Genomic DNA, 17,040 nt, shown 5'->3' on the forward strand with positions numbered 1-17,040 from the left:
AACATATATATGTATATCTTATTATTATTATTATTATTATTATTATTATTATTATTATTATTATTATTATTATTATTATTATTATTATATACAATGAAATTAATAAGTCATAACAATGAAAAAATACTATTGAATGATGGAGTGGTGAATTAAGGACCGCACAGGATTATCATGGAGTAGTGTGGTATTGGAGTATGGAGTGAGCGCCGCAGGAGGTAACACCATCCAGAGGGACAGACTCACTGCCGCTCAGTGTAGCAGCAGGGGGTCAACAGTCTGAGGATCTGGTCGCAGTCAGCTGCCACAACATCAGCCAATAGCGGAATTCAGTTGCAACTGCCCTTTTGCACTAAAATGTCTGAATATGAACTGGAATCAATCAACAACAACACTACATACCCATATAAATAGGGTTTGGGGTTTAGTTACTCTTTAAAAGTGAAGCTGTTTCTGCATAACTGGTCTTATCTAACCAAATCTTGTCAACAAAATGTTTGACATGACGAAACATGGATCAGTGATGTGTGTTGGCACTGTGCTCTGGCATTTTTAATAACATTAGGGTTCAAGTTTCAAACTCAAAGGCCGTAATTGCTGCACTCCAGTCTGATTTTAATGTAACCACATTAGCTCAAGTGGTACCTGTGTCGTCCATCAGGGAACAAAACATTGAGATAACGCGAGATAACAGCTTTCATCTCATACTGTAAGTGACCAGTAGAGATGGGAGTAAGAGCACATTATAATTCTGTTTGAAGGGCCATTGGCTTATTTGTTGTTCTTTATTGAACGAAACACAGCTGGCGACCAAAACTATAATGGCTTAACTTTATTCAGTGAGTGAACGGAAGCAACTATTATTCTTGGGCGTGTTTTGTGTTTTGTGTTCACTGTGTACACAGGGTTGTTTTTGCCTTTTTTCCTCCTCTTCGCTCCTCAGAGAGATATTTGTTTCTAGGCTCAATATTCACTTTACAGTACCACGGTAACATGGGTTCTGTGTGCACATGACCAGCTTTGTTGCTAATTAATGAGGGAACTATATATTTTAAATGTTCCAATTTGCATAGCATATGGTTTACTCTCATGGCTCAAAAGTGATTGGGTTTTTTTTTCTGGCAATATGTGATTGATGTTTAATTTTGTGTGCTGTTTGTGCCTGATGTTGCCAGTGTGTGCGTGTACAGTATGTGTGTTTGGTGTCTGAATAGGGCTGATAATTACCAGGCTCCTATTGGCACTCAGACACAATGACACCGTCAGCTGGACACACTCGAGACTCTCAGACAGAAAAGCCCTGCTCTTCTCCCCTCCAAGGAGACACACAAAAGTCATTTCTCTCTTGTACACACACACACCCACACCCACACCCACAGTACACACACACATTCACTGTGTCTCACTGTCTGCAGGCTATTCCAGTTCTCTGACCTTTTAATACCATGACCACGACAAAAACGCTTTTGTTTCTCTCACATTATAAAACTAACTACCTGGTAAAGGTGTAAATGTGTAAGCGTGTGTTTGCAAGTGTGGGCGGATGCAAGAGACTGAGAAAGTGAAACTGCAAGCATGTGAATGTCACAATGTGTGTGTCTTCGTATGAGCCTTCACACATGTGGGTGTGTGTGTGTGTGTGTGTTTGTTATGATTGCTATTGTTATGCTAATCTGTCAGTTTGCTGCCAACCCCCGCTTCCAGATTCTTTCATTAGCATTTCTGAGGAGAATCAGGGCAAAACAGAACAAACGGCAAAGCAACAAAACAACCCAACGTCGACCCCAAGCCCACTTGTCGCCGCCTTTCATCTCTCAGCACTTTCAGATTTTGCTGTGTGTCAACATGCATTCAAGACCCTCTAGGTGGGAGGAACTGGGACAGAAAACTAGGGAGAAAATGTTGCCTCAATCTGTCAATCAATCTAAAACTTGTTTATTTAACACCTTTTATTGTTGACATTATATATGAAATGTACAGTTGAACTGAAAACAAGGTGCTTTGTATTTGTTCAGTAGGCTTTGATTGGCTTCAAGGCCCACGCTTGAACAGTTAACTCAGTTTAAAGTGGCTATAATTGATATTTTTAGAATAATGTGTCAAATGACAGTGTGAAAAGGGATGGACCTACAAAGAATTATCATGTGCAGCTCCGATCGGCTTTCAGCTCTATAGCTAGTTTCGGCTCATCCTTTAGTGGTCCGACCTGCAACTTCACTGTTCACTCTTACCGCTCTCTTAGCAGCATTTCTGGCTGCAGCGGGTAGAAAAACTCTAAAAAGCTCTAAAAACCAACTGCACACTGCTCGGCACCAAACAGCAGACAGGCAAAGTTATCACCTAGCTACTGAACAGCATAACAGCATTTAGCAGCTAAAGGGCCAAAACACAACTTAAATGAATGGTAATGTTGCTCCGTAACTTCTGGATGTGTAAGTGACTGTTTTTGAAGAGTCGAGTTGAAAGGTGATAAAATGTCAGTGTTGTGTTCACAACTTCTTTCGGCTCTACCCAAGTGGGACTGGTTTAGACAGTGTTTTGAGTTCATGGGTTGAATGGGTTGAATCACAGATATACCACCAATAGTATAGATCAGATGTAAAATAGCTCAATTTCCCTGAGAAGTGCAAACTTTCAAGTCATGTCAGTTTTATTTATGTAGCCTAAAATTACTAATGTGTCTCTATGGGCTTCACAATCTGTACACCCTGTATCCCCAGGCCCTTGATATTCTTCCATCGGGCTAACAGCAAATGTTGGTGTGACTAACGTGATTTTTGCAATGTTGGGTACCAGGAGCTCAGTGCAATCTGGAAATAAGTATGGAGCAAGATTGACACATTATTAGTACGCTGTTTGATTTGGGCATAACTACATGCAGCCCATCTCTCAAATTAGAAACATACATACCACTCCTGCTGCTGTATTTAGTCAACTGAAATGAAATGCCTCATACATACACATGAGGCATCACACATGAAATTGATGGTAACATTTCATTCCAAAATAAGCACCAAGATGTAACTGTGCCACCGTGTCTGTATTAACATAGTTTTAGTTGTGGCATTACTTCATTCACCTTGTTGCTGGCAAATTTTTTGGGGGCTACAGAATTTCCAAACAGATAGTTATTAAAATATCAGCAGATTCATGTGGAACATGTGGTCAGTACTCATTGACTTTGGGGTAAATGCTCAGGCCTATGGGAGGAAAAAGGTCATGGGCAACTGAAGTTAGCACTATAAAATATTAGCGTGTATTTCGGTTTGCACAATGGATGGAGTTGAATTCAAGTAGATCTAAGGCATGTCTGCAAAACATCTGTATCCGGTCTTTTTGTTAATAATCGCCACTTCTCCACAGTAGGTCTAAGTGCAGGTCAACAGCACCAACTCGAACACCAAAAGTGTCTAAAACAGTTATTTTTCTGTAAATGCTTGTCCAGGTTACTTTAAAAATCACCTGGCAGTCATTTGCAGGGTAATAACCTATGGCTATTATTTATTTTTGTGTATATATAAATAAAGTTGTCAATTATAAAAACATAAAAAGAATTAATACCCCCAAAATAACTGTCCCTATTCCAGGGAACATTGGGTGGCATAAATTAGAAGACAGCTCCGCTGTGGAAACGAGGCCAGTGAGAAGTAAAGAGTGACGGGGGGCAGGTGTTTTGGGTAAAAACAGTCGTGGTCACATGTTGTTTATCTGAGTACAGCTCCCTCCTATTCTCATGAGTCATTATGTCTCCCTGGATGCAGGATTGTTGGAACAAACTGGCTCTCTGGTTAACATTAAGAAACAACCTGCAGTGCAGTACAGGGTGAATTGACTTGTTTTTGAGAACAGTCAAGGCTAGACGTTAGTGGAGAATAGGACACACATTCATTATCAATCTAATTATATTTTCTAAAGCTGCACCATCATCATTATTATGATAACAATGGTTCAAATGAATGCATATAATTTGAAAAGAATTGTTCCCACCAGGTTTCTCTGGGCTCTATATAGTACTTTCACATTTTTTAGCTCATTGTTTTGCGTTTTTTACTGCATAATTGTCTTGGATTACTCGTCCCCTGTTCCATTGGCATTGTTTCTAGGTGCACAAAGCAGCTTTTTTTTTAAAAAGCTCTAAAAACTTACTGTATGCTACTTGCCCATGTTTTGGTTAATGTTGTTCTGTGTTTCCTGTAGATACCCATAGCCAACTTTTTTTCTAACATCTTCAGGCTATCAACAAGTAATTCAGGGTTGTATTAACAGCTTTTTACATTGGCTTTCAGTGACAAAATAAGTATTCAAAACTTGGAGAAGTGTGCATCAGTTGTTTTTGTCTTCCTTTCAGAATTTGTACTACCTCAGATTTTTGCTTCACTTTCAGTCTGAATGCACCACAAGGAAGGTGGTGGATATGCGCATACCTGAGTGGAGTTGAACTAGCCTCAGAGGCTTTGCTCCAGTTGTTCAACTCAACTAAAGTTACCAGCTGTCATTTGAGAAATATCAGAGATTTTCCTAAATTTCCCAAACTCATGTTAGATTAAGATTTCACTCCTAAAACTATTGGCAGCAATACTACTTTTTTTCTAAATGGCTTAATGAGCATCAAAACACTAAAAACCCTCTCACATGTCTATCTTAATCACTACATCTTAACCCATGTAAAGACTGATCGAAGATTTGCCCCCATCAACAAAACTAAATTGAGAATATTTCTTAAAGAAAGGACTCTCATTAAAGGTTCCAACCTTTTAAGAATCCAAACCTATTAAAGCTGTTTTGGCATCTCCTGCTGGCTCAAAGCCCTTTAAGACCCTTCTATGTTGGGGGGGGGGGGGGGGGGGTTATTTGCCCAAGCCATACTTAGTTACATATCATGTAAACAAATCCATGTAAGTCACATTATTATCTATGGCTACAGTCACAATGGGTTTATGTAAATCTCCATTTTCCAATTACACCCATGAATAGTCTTCACACAACATAAATATCAAGCCTCTTTAATTTATTCACACTGGAATAGCTAATTTATTTTAAGTCATGAGGGGTAATTAATACAAAATATAAAAAACATTCCTCAAGAGAAATTGGGTTCATGTTGCAAACAAATAAAACATATTCTGTTTGTTGCTATTTCCTATTTAGATTTCTTCAAATTAAGAATGTTATTTCTCCAAAATTGGAAATTCTGTCTCTTTCTCAGGCATCTTAATAAGGACTATGGCCTTTCCAGTTTTAAAACTATCCTGATGAATGTACTTCATGGGTTTTCAGGGGTTCCACTGAAGCAGGATTACAGACTGAATTTGAAATTTGACATATCTCACAACTTCCTTCTGCCTTTGTCTGTTTCAGGTACATCACCCAGCAGGGTCATAAATTAGAGGTCGGGGCTCCTCGACCTCCTGCCACCGTCACCCAACGCTGTGATCTTGGCGGCCAAGAGGGCATCAAGTACAGGAAAAACGAAGTTTTCATGGACGTCATTGAGTCAGTAAATCTACTGGTGAGGACAGCACTTGCTTTGTTTGTTGCTTTGTACTTTCTTAATAATATTCTCAGAAAGTAAGAATTGACTCAACAAGGAGACAGAAAGAATCCCAGACTTGCGATGTTTGATGGTTCATTTTATATTACTTCCATCATCTCTTATCAACCGATCAATGATATTTACTAAGGTGACATTTTACTGTTATTTAATGTTAGTAGAAAGCCTGAACAATTTAAGGCCGCTTCCATTATCAAAATGAGGTTTTTATGGGCACAAATGGTCCAGTCACCTTGCTGGTGTCATGCATATCTTGCAAATACAGTGTGTCCGTGGAGGTTTATCTCTTCATAAATATAACGTCCTTCATTTACAATCAGATATAATTGTGTAGTTAAGTGAAGTAGATTTGCACACAGCAGCATGTTGCAGACTTCCTACAAAGGTGCAACATACTGTAGATAACTGCTAGAGAATGGTTTATTTATGTATTTATTTTTGGACATTATTCGTTCAGTGGCGAGGATGGAAAGACTCTTCCAGTCCCAGTAAAATCTGTACCATAAGGCTGTCTGTTATTTGCTTGTTTCTGAGCAAACTAAACACCATAAACCTATATATTTTACCTGTATTAAGAATATATTGCTTTAAGCCTGCATAGCTAACAGACAATGTTCTGCTGTCATGATTCATCATCAATAATTAGAAACTGGATATTTATATTGATGTATTTATTAGTTTTCAAATCAAAAGTTTTCACATAACGGTCACAAGAAGCAAAACTACATATATATATATATATATATATATATACTGTAGATACATATAGAAAACACGAATCAGGAAGTCATGGATACATATGTCTGACTCATCCAGTCATATGTATATAAGATCAGTTCTACATTCCTTATCAGCCATTATTTTATCCATCTTTTAAAAGTGACTTTCATTTCAGTTCTGTTTAAAATAGATGGCCCCTTGAGGCTAAGTTGGTGTGTCAGTACTAAAAATTTCAAAACTTTGGTATGTTTTGACTCCTCCAAACAGTTTTCCTCTTTCCTTGAATTGAATTACAAAGGAAACTGTCTCAACAATCCTCTATTCTTTCGCAATAGAATATTTTGTGGTATTTATGTTTCATCATTGTATGCAGTGGGGAGAGACCTACTGTATACAGTTGTATATTCCAAAGCTTAGTCAGTAATCTAAGCAGACCAAATATATTAGGGCAATTCAGGTTTTTCTGCAAGTCAGAATTAATAAGTGTTATAACACTAACACTAACACTTTCAACTTTTGATATGTTCTCTATCTACTTATAATGTTGTAATAGCTGTAAAATGACTTTGTAAGGATGTTGTGAAATGTCCCCATGCATTGTTGCAATAAATACTATGACTGGGATAATTTGGTGGAAAGGAAGATATTGCATTATTATTTTAGACACTTATATTCTTCTAATTCTTTATAGTTATTATAGTTGCCTTCCCCTGACCTTAGGTTGTCTACCACAGTGTATTAATCACTACTCAGTGTGATGTTTTTAGCCTACATGAAAACCATTTAGAGAAAGAAAACAACTGAGGAATACAGACAAGGGCTCAGATTTCCTGCAGCTAAAGAAACAGAACAGATTTGCATTACATGCTGTGCTTTTTAAACTAAAAGGAAGAGAGATTACTTTCTTCTGAAATTTCATGTCCTTGAAGCAATACCTGAAGGACAACTCCACATACAGTTGCAGGTTTAGGTTGATGAGTCAAAGGGAAACTGGTGAGTTGTAGCCATTTAACCACTGCTGGGGAGCTGCAGTCGCCACTTCCTTTTCTGTGACCAGGGACTTTTTTTATTGAATGTCTGCACAGGTTCTTCATCCCCTTTTACATTAACGCTTTGCTCACATTTTCCACACTGCATACTGACAGCTTTTCAGTCCTATCCCTCAGTCTGTGTGTATCTGCTAAGAGGCTTATCTGGGTATCAGTTGGTTGGTTTATTTCTCCCAGTTTAGGAGTCTTACTACTGAGCTGTAGAATATCATTATCAAAATAAAGCTACTTAAAGTGCAAGTTTGCTAACAGTAAAGTTTGTGTACTTTCCAGTTAACTTTGGGCAGTTTTGACTGTAAAGCTGATATCATAGCCAATAAAAAAATCAGTGATCAGAATTCAGCTGTTTTCCAAGCATAAATGAATACTTGTTTAATATAATGCTTTGCTCTTCTGTCTATAGGTGAACGCCAATGGCAGTGTCTTGCGGAGTGAAATAGTGGGCACCATCAAGCTCAAAGTGGTCCTGTCGGGGATGCCTGAACTCAGATTGGGCCTCAATGACAAAGTGCTGTTTGAAATCACAGGCAGTAAGTACCAATGAGTCTGCCTCAGTGTATGTAGTTAAACACGTGTTATATGTGGAAAAGCTTTTATGATGAAGCAATAGTCACCTAAACAGTAGAGTTTACTTCAAATCAAATTCAACGAATGTGATAACTTGGTCATTGTGGATAATTTAAGTTGAGTTAAAACTTAAAATACTTTCAGTGGAACATGTTGCTTGTTATTTTAAAATGTTGGTGTATGTTGGCATTTATTTAGGTCCGTTGCTCAGATGTGCTCCATAGTCGTTCATCTACACCACCTGTCACTTGCAAAATGTGTTCTTTAAAAGTTGATTTTGAGATACTTGAATAGTTGATGTTTAGACTTGGTTTCTTTATTTACAGTACTTAAAGTTTGCATTTATAGTATTTTATCACATGGAGTGGCAGAGCATTTTTTTCATTTTTTTCATTTTTTTTTAATCAAATCCTAATTTCTATTTTTGGCTGAGCTGCAGTCTTTCCACAGCTGACGCAGCGCCTGAGGTGCATTTACCCCTGGTTTGGAATAACTGCTGCTTCTTGAAAAATGCAATGTTTAGTAGTTTAAGTGTAGTGGTATGCATGCGTGACATCAGGTAGGCTTAATAAGTTCATCCATTATCGGTCTTGCCTCTCCCCTTTTAGTGGGACGTTGTAAATGGGTTCACTTTATTTTAAACTGAACTGTGAAAGGAATTGGACATCTTTTGATAGAGAAGTTTTGATAGAGGCAATGTTTTTTTTAAAAATTAAATTAAAATAATTCATCCTATATATACATTTCAAAAATTGCTTCAAAAATTGCTAGAATAGCGCTTAAATGGCAAAAAGCATTTGTAAATATGTTACTGGTTGACAGTTGAGCACTCGTCTATTCACTCTCCACTTCTTGAACTCCCCCTCACACTTCCACCTTCTGCTCCTCTTTCTGTCTAAACCCCTCATTTCAAATCCCTCACCCAGCTTAGCTTTCATCCTTCCTCATCTTCCTTCTCCTCTCCCCCTACTTTCCCAATTTTCCCAGTAATGTCTCCCACTGCTACATCTCTCCTCGTCTATTCCTGCACCCTCTCCTCCTTCTCCCTCTTTTCCTCCCTCTCTTTTGCCTACTTTTTATCCCCCCTTACTGAAGGGGAAAGGCTCTATCACTGTCTAGCCTCATTGCGTCTGAGTTAATCCTCACCCCAGGCTACAGCCCTGCAGATGAAAGGTGAGGGTCTGTGGATATCCTGTATATGCAGCCCACAATCCCCCTGCTGTGTGTTGCAGTCTGGGAAATAACATATCCTCAGAAAAAATGATCAGAAATAATGATCAAACAAACGCACAGATACAGATACAGCAACACACACGCACTGAATGTTTACACAAATATTAAAATGGGGTTTTCACTCTCCTCCTCAGCAGTTGCACTTTTTTACATATCATTTCGCAGAAATTTGGTGTTTATCATATTTGCCTAATCTGCACATTTTTATCACAGCTGGATACAGCCACAACAGAGAGAGTATAAATCATTTAACACTGCCCTCTGCTGGCAGAAATCCAGAATGGTCACTACAGGGAACTGAGAGAAAAGTCATACAAGTTACATTCATAGTATTTTCTAATTAAAAGCAGCTGCATGAAATTACTGCCCACAAAAAGCGAGTTATTTTGGACATCACTCAGTCAAGATACATTTATTTTTATCTAAAATATGGTCAGTAATATCCTGAGTGTCTACACCTGCTCACATTCCTCTTAATTAAGATTAATCTTATCTATTACTAATCAGAGTTGTTTGAAGCTTGTTGATGTGAGTGATTTGGGAGATTTTGTTTTTCAAAAGGTTCTTAGCTGGAAATGTGAGGACTATTAACAATAATCTTATTCATCCAATTCATTGTCTTAGTAAAAACACCCAGGGTAAAATCTGCAAAAACTTTGTTTTGTCTAACCGGCCGTCCAAAATGCAGATATTTTCAGTTGTACTATAGTATCATGTCTTCACATTTGAGAAGGTGGAACCAATAAATATTTAGCATTGTTGTTTGAAAGATGATAATAATAAATTATTCATCGTCCTTCAAAAGAGTTGCAGATTAATATTCTATTGAGAAAATAATTAGTATCCTGTACCTTCAACCTTTAAAAGCTAGGAAGACTTTGTTAAACTGCCCACCCATCTCAGTGATATCACAGCACTGTAAGATGTTTTGGACAGAAACATTTACCAAATGTGATTATAAAACAGTTCCCCGTGTCTCTTTTTTTAACGTGTGACAGCAGACAGAAAACCGATTAGGTTTCTCCTGTCTGCTGCTGTGTATTAAAAGCACAGAAACGGGTGAGAACAGCTTTGAAAGGTGAATCACAGGGGACACTGCTGCATCTTCAATCCTCACCTGACATGTACATATACACACACACACACACACACACACACACACACACACCTATACACAAACTCACACATCTGTCTCTTCTTCCGGCCCCTGAGGTCCTTGCAATGACAGAGAGTGTCCCATATGACCTTTCTTTCTTGTCTTCTTGATAACGCTGCATGGAAGTGTGTGAGTGTGTTCCTGACATAAAAACAAACAGAAACCGAGAGATAGAAGACGTTCCAAAGGGCCTTCCCTGCTTTGCTTTTCCAGGAGTGCTGCACTCCTTAGACCTCACCTCAGCCAGTCCCCACTCACTCATGAGGACACACACACACACGCAAACACACATAAAAGCAAAATCAATAGAGAACCGAGCAAGCAGCAAGCAAACATACATAAACCTATGCACGTACACACACTCAGGAGAGAGAACAATGAACAAGGAAGCTGCATACACAAATACACCCAAGTTCACACACACACACACACACACACACACACATACAGTATTCTCTCCGACAGGCCTTAGTGCTGGTCCAGGGCTGCATTCAGAGCAGGTGAGGCAGGCTTTAGCTGACGGTTGAATGGAGGATTTAGTTGAAGGCCCACAGGCCCACAGTCATTACCGCAGTTTTCCACCACTCAGCACCCTCCATTAACCACGGAGGAGGAGAACATCGGCCTTTCTTCAGCAGACTACAGATGCAACCATTAAGGAGGTTGCGTTTTAAACTGCCGATTGCAACAGTGCTGCACTCTTACTCCACCCGTGAGAGGATTTGTCTGAAAAAGTCTAATTTTGTTCAAGAAGGAAAGGATTTAGTGGACACTGTCTGCTGATTTTTGTCTATAGTAGCCTCTGTAGTACTCCAAAAGAATCTCAGAAGTATAGGTTAGATAAAGGGCAGAGCACTGCTCAAGTGGTCACTAACATATGTCTGATAACCACACTGGTCACTATACTCTTGCGTTATCACAATTATTTGGTTGTTAATAATAATAATAAATCAGTTTATTTATCAAGCAAGTTTCTCAAACGTGAGGATTTGTTACTTTTAACAGTATTCCAGTAAATCAATTCAGTAAATTGTAAGATATCGCAAATTTAATCTCAAAACAAGGAATTTGAAGATGTTACCTTTATAAACTGGGAAATCATTGGGCATTTTCTGTAATTTCCTAGACTAAGGGTTAATATCTCCTCCTCTGTGTCTGGCAGGTTTGAAACACCTCAGCTGACATAAAAGAAAAACAGCGTGAAATCTCCCATTCGCATAAAGACTTCCTTCTAGGTGTATTTCACAAAGTAAGACCATAACAAAAGACTTACATCAGTGTAGTAGGTGGATTAAATTCGCAGAATAAATCAGAAGCTTTTTGACAACCAACCTAATAGTGTTTTTATTTTGGCAGAGTAATGAAAAAAACATCCCTTAATTTCAGTAACAGATGTGTGTACTTTTTTCTGGCTGATAGTACAATATTTATTTTGTGAGGCAGCTGAATGGGCTTCAGTGGGGGAGAAGTTGATGGCAGCAGGCTTTGAAGACAGGCAGTGTGTGTGCTTGTGTGTTTTGGTGTTTGTGTGTGGCAGCTAAATAACTGTTCAGTGGGGGACAAGAAAAGGGCAGATGGATTTGGTCGCACACTGCGTGTACAGTGTGTGTGTGTTTGTATGTGTGTGAGAGAGACTGAATGAATGTTTGTCAGTCATCATTACCTTGACCTTGATTTCCCCAAGGCTGCGTGGAAGGCTCTCAATCTTTTTTTGTGTATTTCTGTGTGTGTATTGTTTGTGTGTGTGTTTGTGTGTGTCAGGAGAAAAGAGTAAGACAGTGGAGCTAGAGGATGTGAAGTTTCATCAGTGTGTCCGTCTGTCACGCTTCGAGAACGACCGCACCATCTCTTTCATCCCCCCCGACGGCGAGAGCGAGCTCATGTCCTACCGCCTCAACACTACAGTGAGTAGGACACACAGACAAATGTCTTTAACACACACACATACACACACTCAGTCCACCTACATAGCAGGAACACCAAGAACACATTTTCTATTTGTGTCATAGTAAGGTTGTGATTATGAAAAGAGTATAACCAATAATTTGATAGGTGCCTGATATTGCCTTATTACAGATATACTGGTACTAACGTATATGTTGGCAAATATGTAAATAAATCTTGTAGCACAGAAATGTTTTATATGATATATTTTTGATACTTGCTTTTTTTATTTCATGTTTAAAATATTTGATATTTTATTTTATTGTGTGTTTTTGTGTACTTGATTTAACTTCCAGTAAAGTTTACTGTTAATAATTTTTCATACCAAGTACCACCATTATGACCAATTAAAGTACAGTAGCCTTGGCCGACCCTATTCAGTTACTGATATTTCAAAGTCGCGAATTGTGGTAAATCGTGCATTAACGTGCCTATGTAGCAGTTTGATATTGTGACAAAATTTTACAGGAAATCCAAAACTTATTTTAAATGACATTTCAGCAATCTCATATTATTTATTTGAAATTTTGTAGAATTTTGATGGTATTATGTCAGTTAATTTTTTTATATACTGTATATTTCAACAATTCCTCCGTGTACTATAACGTACCATAGTTTGAGAATCAGTGAGCTATAATAACACACAATCAACAAAGTCCTATAAAAGTGTGTCCCCAGGGTGTCAATACAACATCAGATATATTCTGCTATAATTAGTCTCAAAACAGAATAAAGTGGACGACCAATCTATGAACCAAGAAAAGCTTCTATTTGCTTGTAGTAAAGTATTAACTTGTAAGATTCCACAACTATATCAAACTCTCACTCATGTTAATGCCAAGTTACAATGACAACTAAAGTAAACATCGGTTCAGTTAACCTACCATTGGCACGTGTTGCCACTCATCCTGACATACTCGTATACATGCTGTCCAGTGACCTTAAGGATATTGAGTGGGGCCGCTGTTCCTGAAATCTGTGTGAACTGTGAGCCTTCTTAACAGTTACTGCCTCCCTTGTACAAACACAATCTCTCTCTGTCCTTTCCACTGTGTCACTCTGGTGATGTGTGTCGTAGTGATGCAGTTCAGTTCTGTTCTCGCCCCTCTGACCTTGTCCACTCTCTTCCTGGCTGACAGGTGAAGCCTCTCATATGGATCGAGAGCGTGATTGAGAAGTTCTCTCACAGCCGTGTGGAGATCAAGGTGAAGGTAATGATGAGTGACACACAAACATAAACACACACACACACGCACACACTCTAGTCCCTTCACTGAAACGTATTTAGTATTTATGACACATGCTTCTCAGGTGGATTACCGCTTACCATCTGCTTGTGCCAGTGACGGCCGCACAGACTCAAAATAACAAGCTGCAGTGTGCATAATCACAAAGACCTTCTTGATTTGAATTTGGATGTACATGCTCTTTTCTTTATCGTAAAGGTCTCCGATGACATTTGAACTCTGTCCTCTGTCACCTTCCACAGGCTCGGAGTCAGTTTAAGAGCCGGTCTACTGCCAACAATGTGTCCATTCTGGTGCCAGTTCCCAGTGATGCTGACTCACCTAAGTTCAAGACCAGCAACGGCAGCACCAAGTGGGTGCCCGAGAAGAACGTGGTGCAGTGGAACATCAAGTCTTTCCCTGTTAGTGTGGCAAAATATCCCAGTTTTCAACCTAAAATACATTTAGTACATGATGATGCTGCAGAACAGAAGTATCTTGTTTCACCGCTATCAGGTTTTAAAGGCAAAGCAGCATCAGTATGATACACAGTGGTGGAAAGTAATTAAGTACATTTATTCAAATACTATATAATTTGAGTTACTTTTACTTTACTTGAGTGTTTTTTTTCTGCTACTTTATATTTCTACTCCACTACAGGTCAGAGGCAAATAATGTAGTTTTCACTCAATATATATGATTCATTTAGTTATTTGTTACTTTGCAGATGCAGATTAAAAATACAAAATATAATCAACAAATAAATTATGATGTATTATCATAGCTTAAGATTAGATCATAATTTATTGTTCCCGTGGGGGCATTCATAAGCTATTCAGCAGTATATCAAATCATTGAAATTACCAGCTGCTACATTAAAGTGAACACATTATTCCTTCAGTAATTATAATCCAATGTTATACATTATAATGAAATGAGCCATTTTTCCAGTCCAATTTTAAATGCAGGACTTTTTTTTAAGTATTTCTGCACTGTGGTATTGCTGCTTTTACTTAAAGCAGCAACAAGGAATTTTCATTTTGAAGCTGTAGTGTTTTCACCGCCTTGTTTAATTTATTTCAAGGGAAAGCTGACCGAATCTGACCTGGTGGCGGGCTTTAAAAATAACCGTATAGAAAATTGTCTCGCTGATGGTCTTGTTCTGTATGTCATATAAAGGTATCAGCATGAGATTTTGACTATTTCATAACCAGTACTACTTCCACCACCTGATGATACCTGATATCTACATAAGCTTGAACCGCCCCAGTGTCAAAAAATGAAGTTGCGTTTTGACTCTGACACGTATTAGACAGCAGCTTTTTATCACATTATGATCAGCCTCCCCACGTGCAAAAAAACACCCAGGATCACATCTTATCCCTCCATTTTCTGCTGTTCCTGTCACTGTTTTGTCGTCAGTGCCTGCTGTCATAAACACTTCAAAAGGAAATTTAAAAAAACTCGTAGAGCATTAATTCAGTTGAGGTTCCTTTTATCTGTCAAGTTCTGATATCCCCTCAGTAATTCATTACACCTGCAGCCTGTCGAGGAGGTTTAAGAATCGCCATCACCGGTGATGTATTGTTATCCAGCCCGTGTATGACTCTGTAGTGCATTTTTCTCTGTCACTGTCAACCTTTGGACACTATAAAACTGCTTATTCTCACAGGAAACCATACTTAACTTGTAATGTTTGTTTGAGGAAACAAGGATGAAGCGTGGCTTGTTTTGATAAGAGACTGATAAACACACTCATTTTCAGTCCACCAGCCCTCAGCTCTGTCTAGTTATTTACAACCCTAATCTACAAACATTACCCTCCTGTAATGGGGACAGAGTATAAAGCTTTTAGAAATCCGTCCATTTGCCATCAGCTATTTTATAAGCATGAATATCTACATCTTTTATAGATTTCTCATTTATTGGCTTTGGGTACGTTGTGCACAAAGTGAAATGTTTTCTTATCAGCCGTAGGCAAGGATAGGATAATAAGGTTTTCCACAGCAACTGTATAATGCCAAGGAAAAAAAAATTTTGAAAAAGATTTTCAGTTTATAAAATGTTCTGAAAAATCAATTTTCCCAATCTGACAGCCAAGGTCCTACATGAACACACAATTATCTGCCAAAGTTACAATTTTGGTTATTTCCAAGGAGAATGTTTGTGTTTCTGTCTGAGCTCTTGTCACTGGTTTGAAGTGGGCAGGGCACAGATGGATAAAGGTGCAGTCACATAAAACAACATACAACATTTGACAAAAACAAATGTGATGACAATGGTGGGTTGTTTGCTTTGTTGCTATGCTACTATCAATCAAAACTGATAAGATAGCACCCACACAGTCCTGATAAACATTTTTAGTAATTTTTTTAAAAAGGTCATCACTCAAAACTAAGCTAATCTGTTTTTTAAAGACTATATCCTTACATATCAATACATTTTAAATAATAATAGTTATAGATGAATAAGGCTTAGGGACTTAAAAGTCTACATGGTAACTGATTTGTAAAACCAAAGTACAAACTAACAGACTCAGCTGATGCGTTACATAATCTCTTTCATGAAGAATGATTAACCTGTTTTTTGTGTTTATAGCCTAGATATGTTTGCCAGATGTTAAATCTCATAAATTGATATCTGATTCACCTTGATATGAGACGGTAGTCCCACGTTGCCTCGAATATAAAGTTTGTTTTGTTTTTAGGGAAAACAACCCTATATTAATTGGAGTTGGACACCTGGGGACAGAACTCATCAAACAAACTAAACTGTGCTATCTGGAAGTCTTTGTGAACAAATTAATGTTTTACCAGATGCAGTAACAGCTTTGTGGCCTCTCTCTTCTGTTTTGGCATGTGTAGGGTGGTAAGGAGTACATGATGCGGGCGCACTTTGGGCTACCCAGTGTGGAGAGTGAAGAGCTGGAAGCGAAGAGACCAATCACAGTTAACTTTGAGATCCCCTACTTCACTGTGTCTGGGATTCAGGTTGGATGGACTCTTTATTAACATCCATTACACAGTCTTTCTTTAGTCCTACTTCCTCGTCATTTCTGCTTGTACTCCTTGACATTGGCACATAACTGCAATGCAGAGTGAATGCAAATTGCCATTACTAATATACTAGACTAGACATAACAAACATACTAATACTAGACTAAATAAATAACTTATTAAGTCTTCTCACAGTCCAGGAGGTTCTTGTAGTTTCATTTTGTTCGTATCCTGTGAAAACCACCTAAGAAAAAACAGCGTGTGGGCTAAGAAAAACAGCATTTTTAGTTTTGTGAAATACATTTTTCAGATAATCTAATGGGTTTAAAATGGTTATTTATGGTATTTAGCTTTAGAAGTAGGATAATTTTCCACATACAGACTATACATGGTAGTCATCAATGTGTTATATTTAACCTGTCTGTGTTCCCTAGGTGCGTTACCTTAAGATCATAGAGAAGAGCGGTTACCAGGCATTACCATGGGTGCGCTACATCACACAAAGTGGAGGTGAGAACAAACACACCGACATACACACACACACACCCATAAAGCCACACATACCCTACTGATTCTGTGACCTCAACTCTCTTCTTCCCAA

The 17,040-nt window shown here is 38.3% G+C and overlaps 1 protein-coding gene across 1 annotated transcript in view; it reads left to right on the plus strand.

Moving 5' to 3' along the window:
- The window catches only part of ap1m3 (adaptor related protein complex 1 subunit mu 3), a 30,582-nt gene that overhangs the window by 8,646 nt on the left and 4,896 nt on the right, over positions 1 to 17,040 (plus strand). The window contains exons 5-11 of the mRNA XM_035652641.1: positions 5,356 to 5,506; positions 7,721 to 7,847; positions 12,035 to 12,177; positions 13,357 to 13,428; positions 13,707 to 13,865; positions 16,308 to 16,433; positions 16,874 to 16,949. Of these exons, the coding sequence (XP_035508534.1) occupies positions 5,356 to 5,506; positions 7,721 to 7,847; positions 12,035 to 12,177; positions 13,357 to 13,428; positions 13,707 to 13,865; positions 16,308 to 16,433; positions 16,874 to 16,949 (854 nt within the window). The remainder of the gene's footprint in view (positions 1 to 5,355; positions 5,507 to 7,720; positions 7,848 to 12,034; positions 12,178 to 13,356; positions 13,429 to 13,706; positions 13,866 to 16,307; positions 16,434 to 16,873; positions 16,950 to 17,040) is intronic.

Source organism: Morone saxatilis, unplaced genomic scaffold (genome assembly GCF_004916995.1).
Source record: "Morone saxatilis isolate NCDOM2014 unplaced genomic scaffold, NCSU_SB_2.0 Contig12, whole genome shotgun sequence".
Classification (NCBI taxonomy): Eukaryota; Metazoa; Chordata; class Actinopteri; family Moronidae; genus Morone; species Morone saxatilis.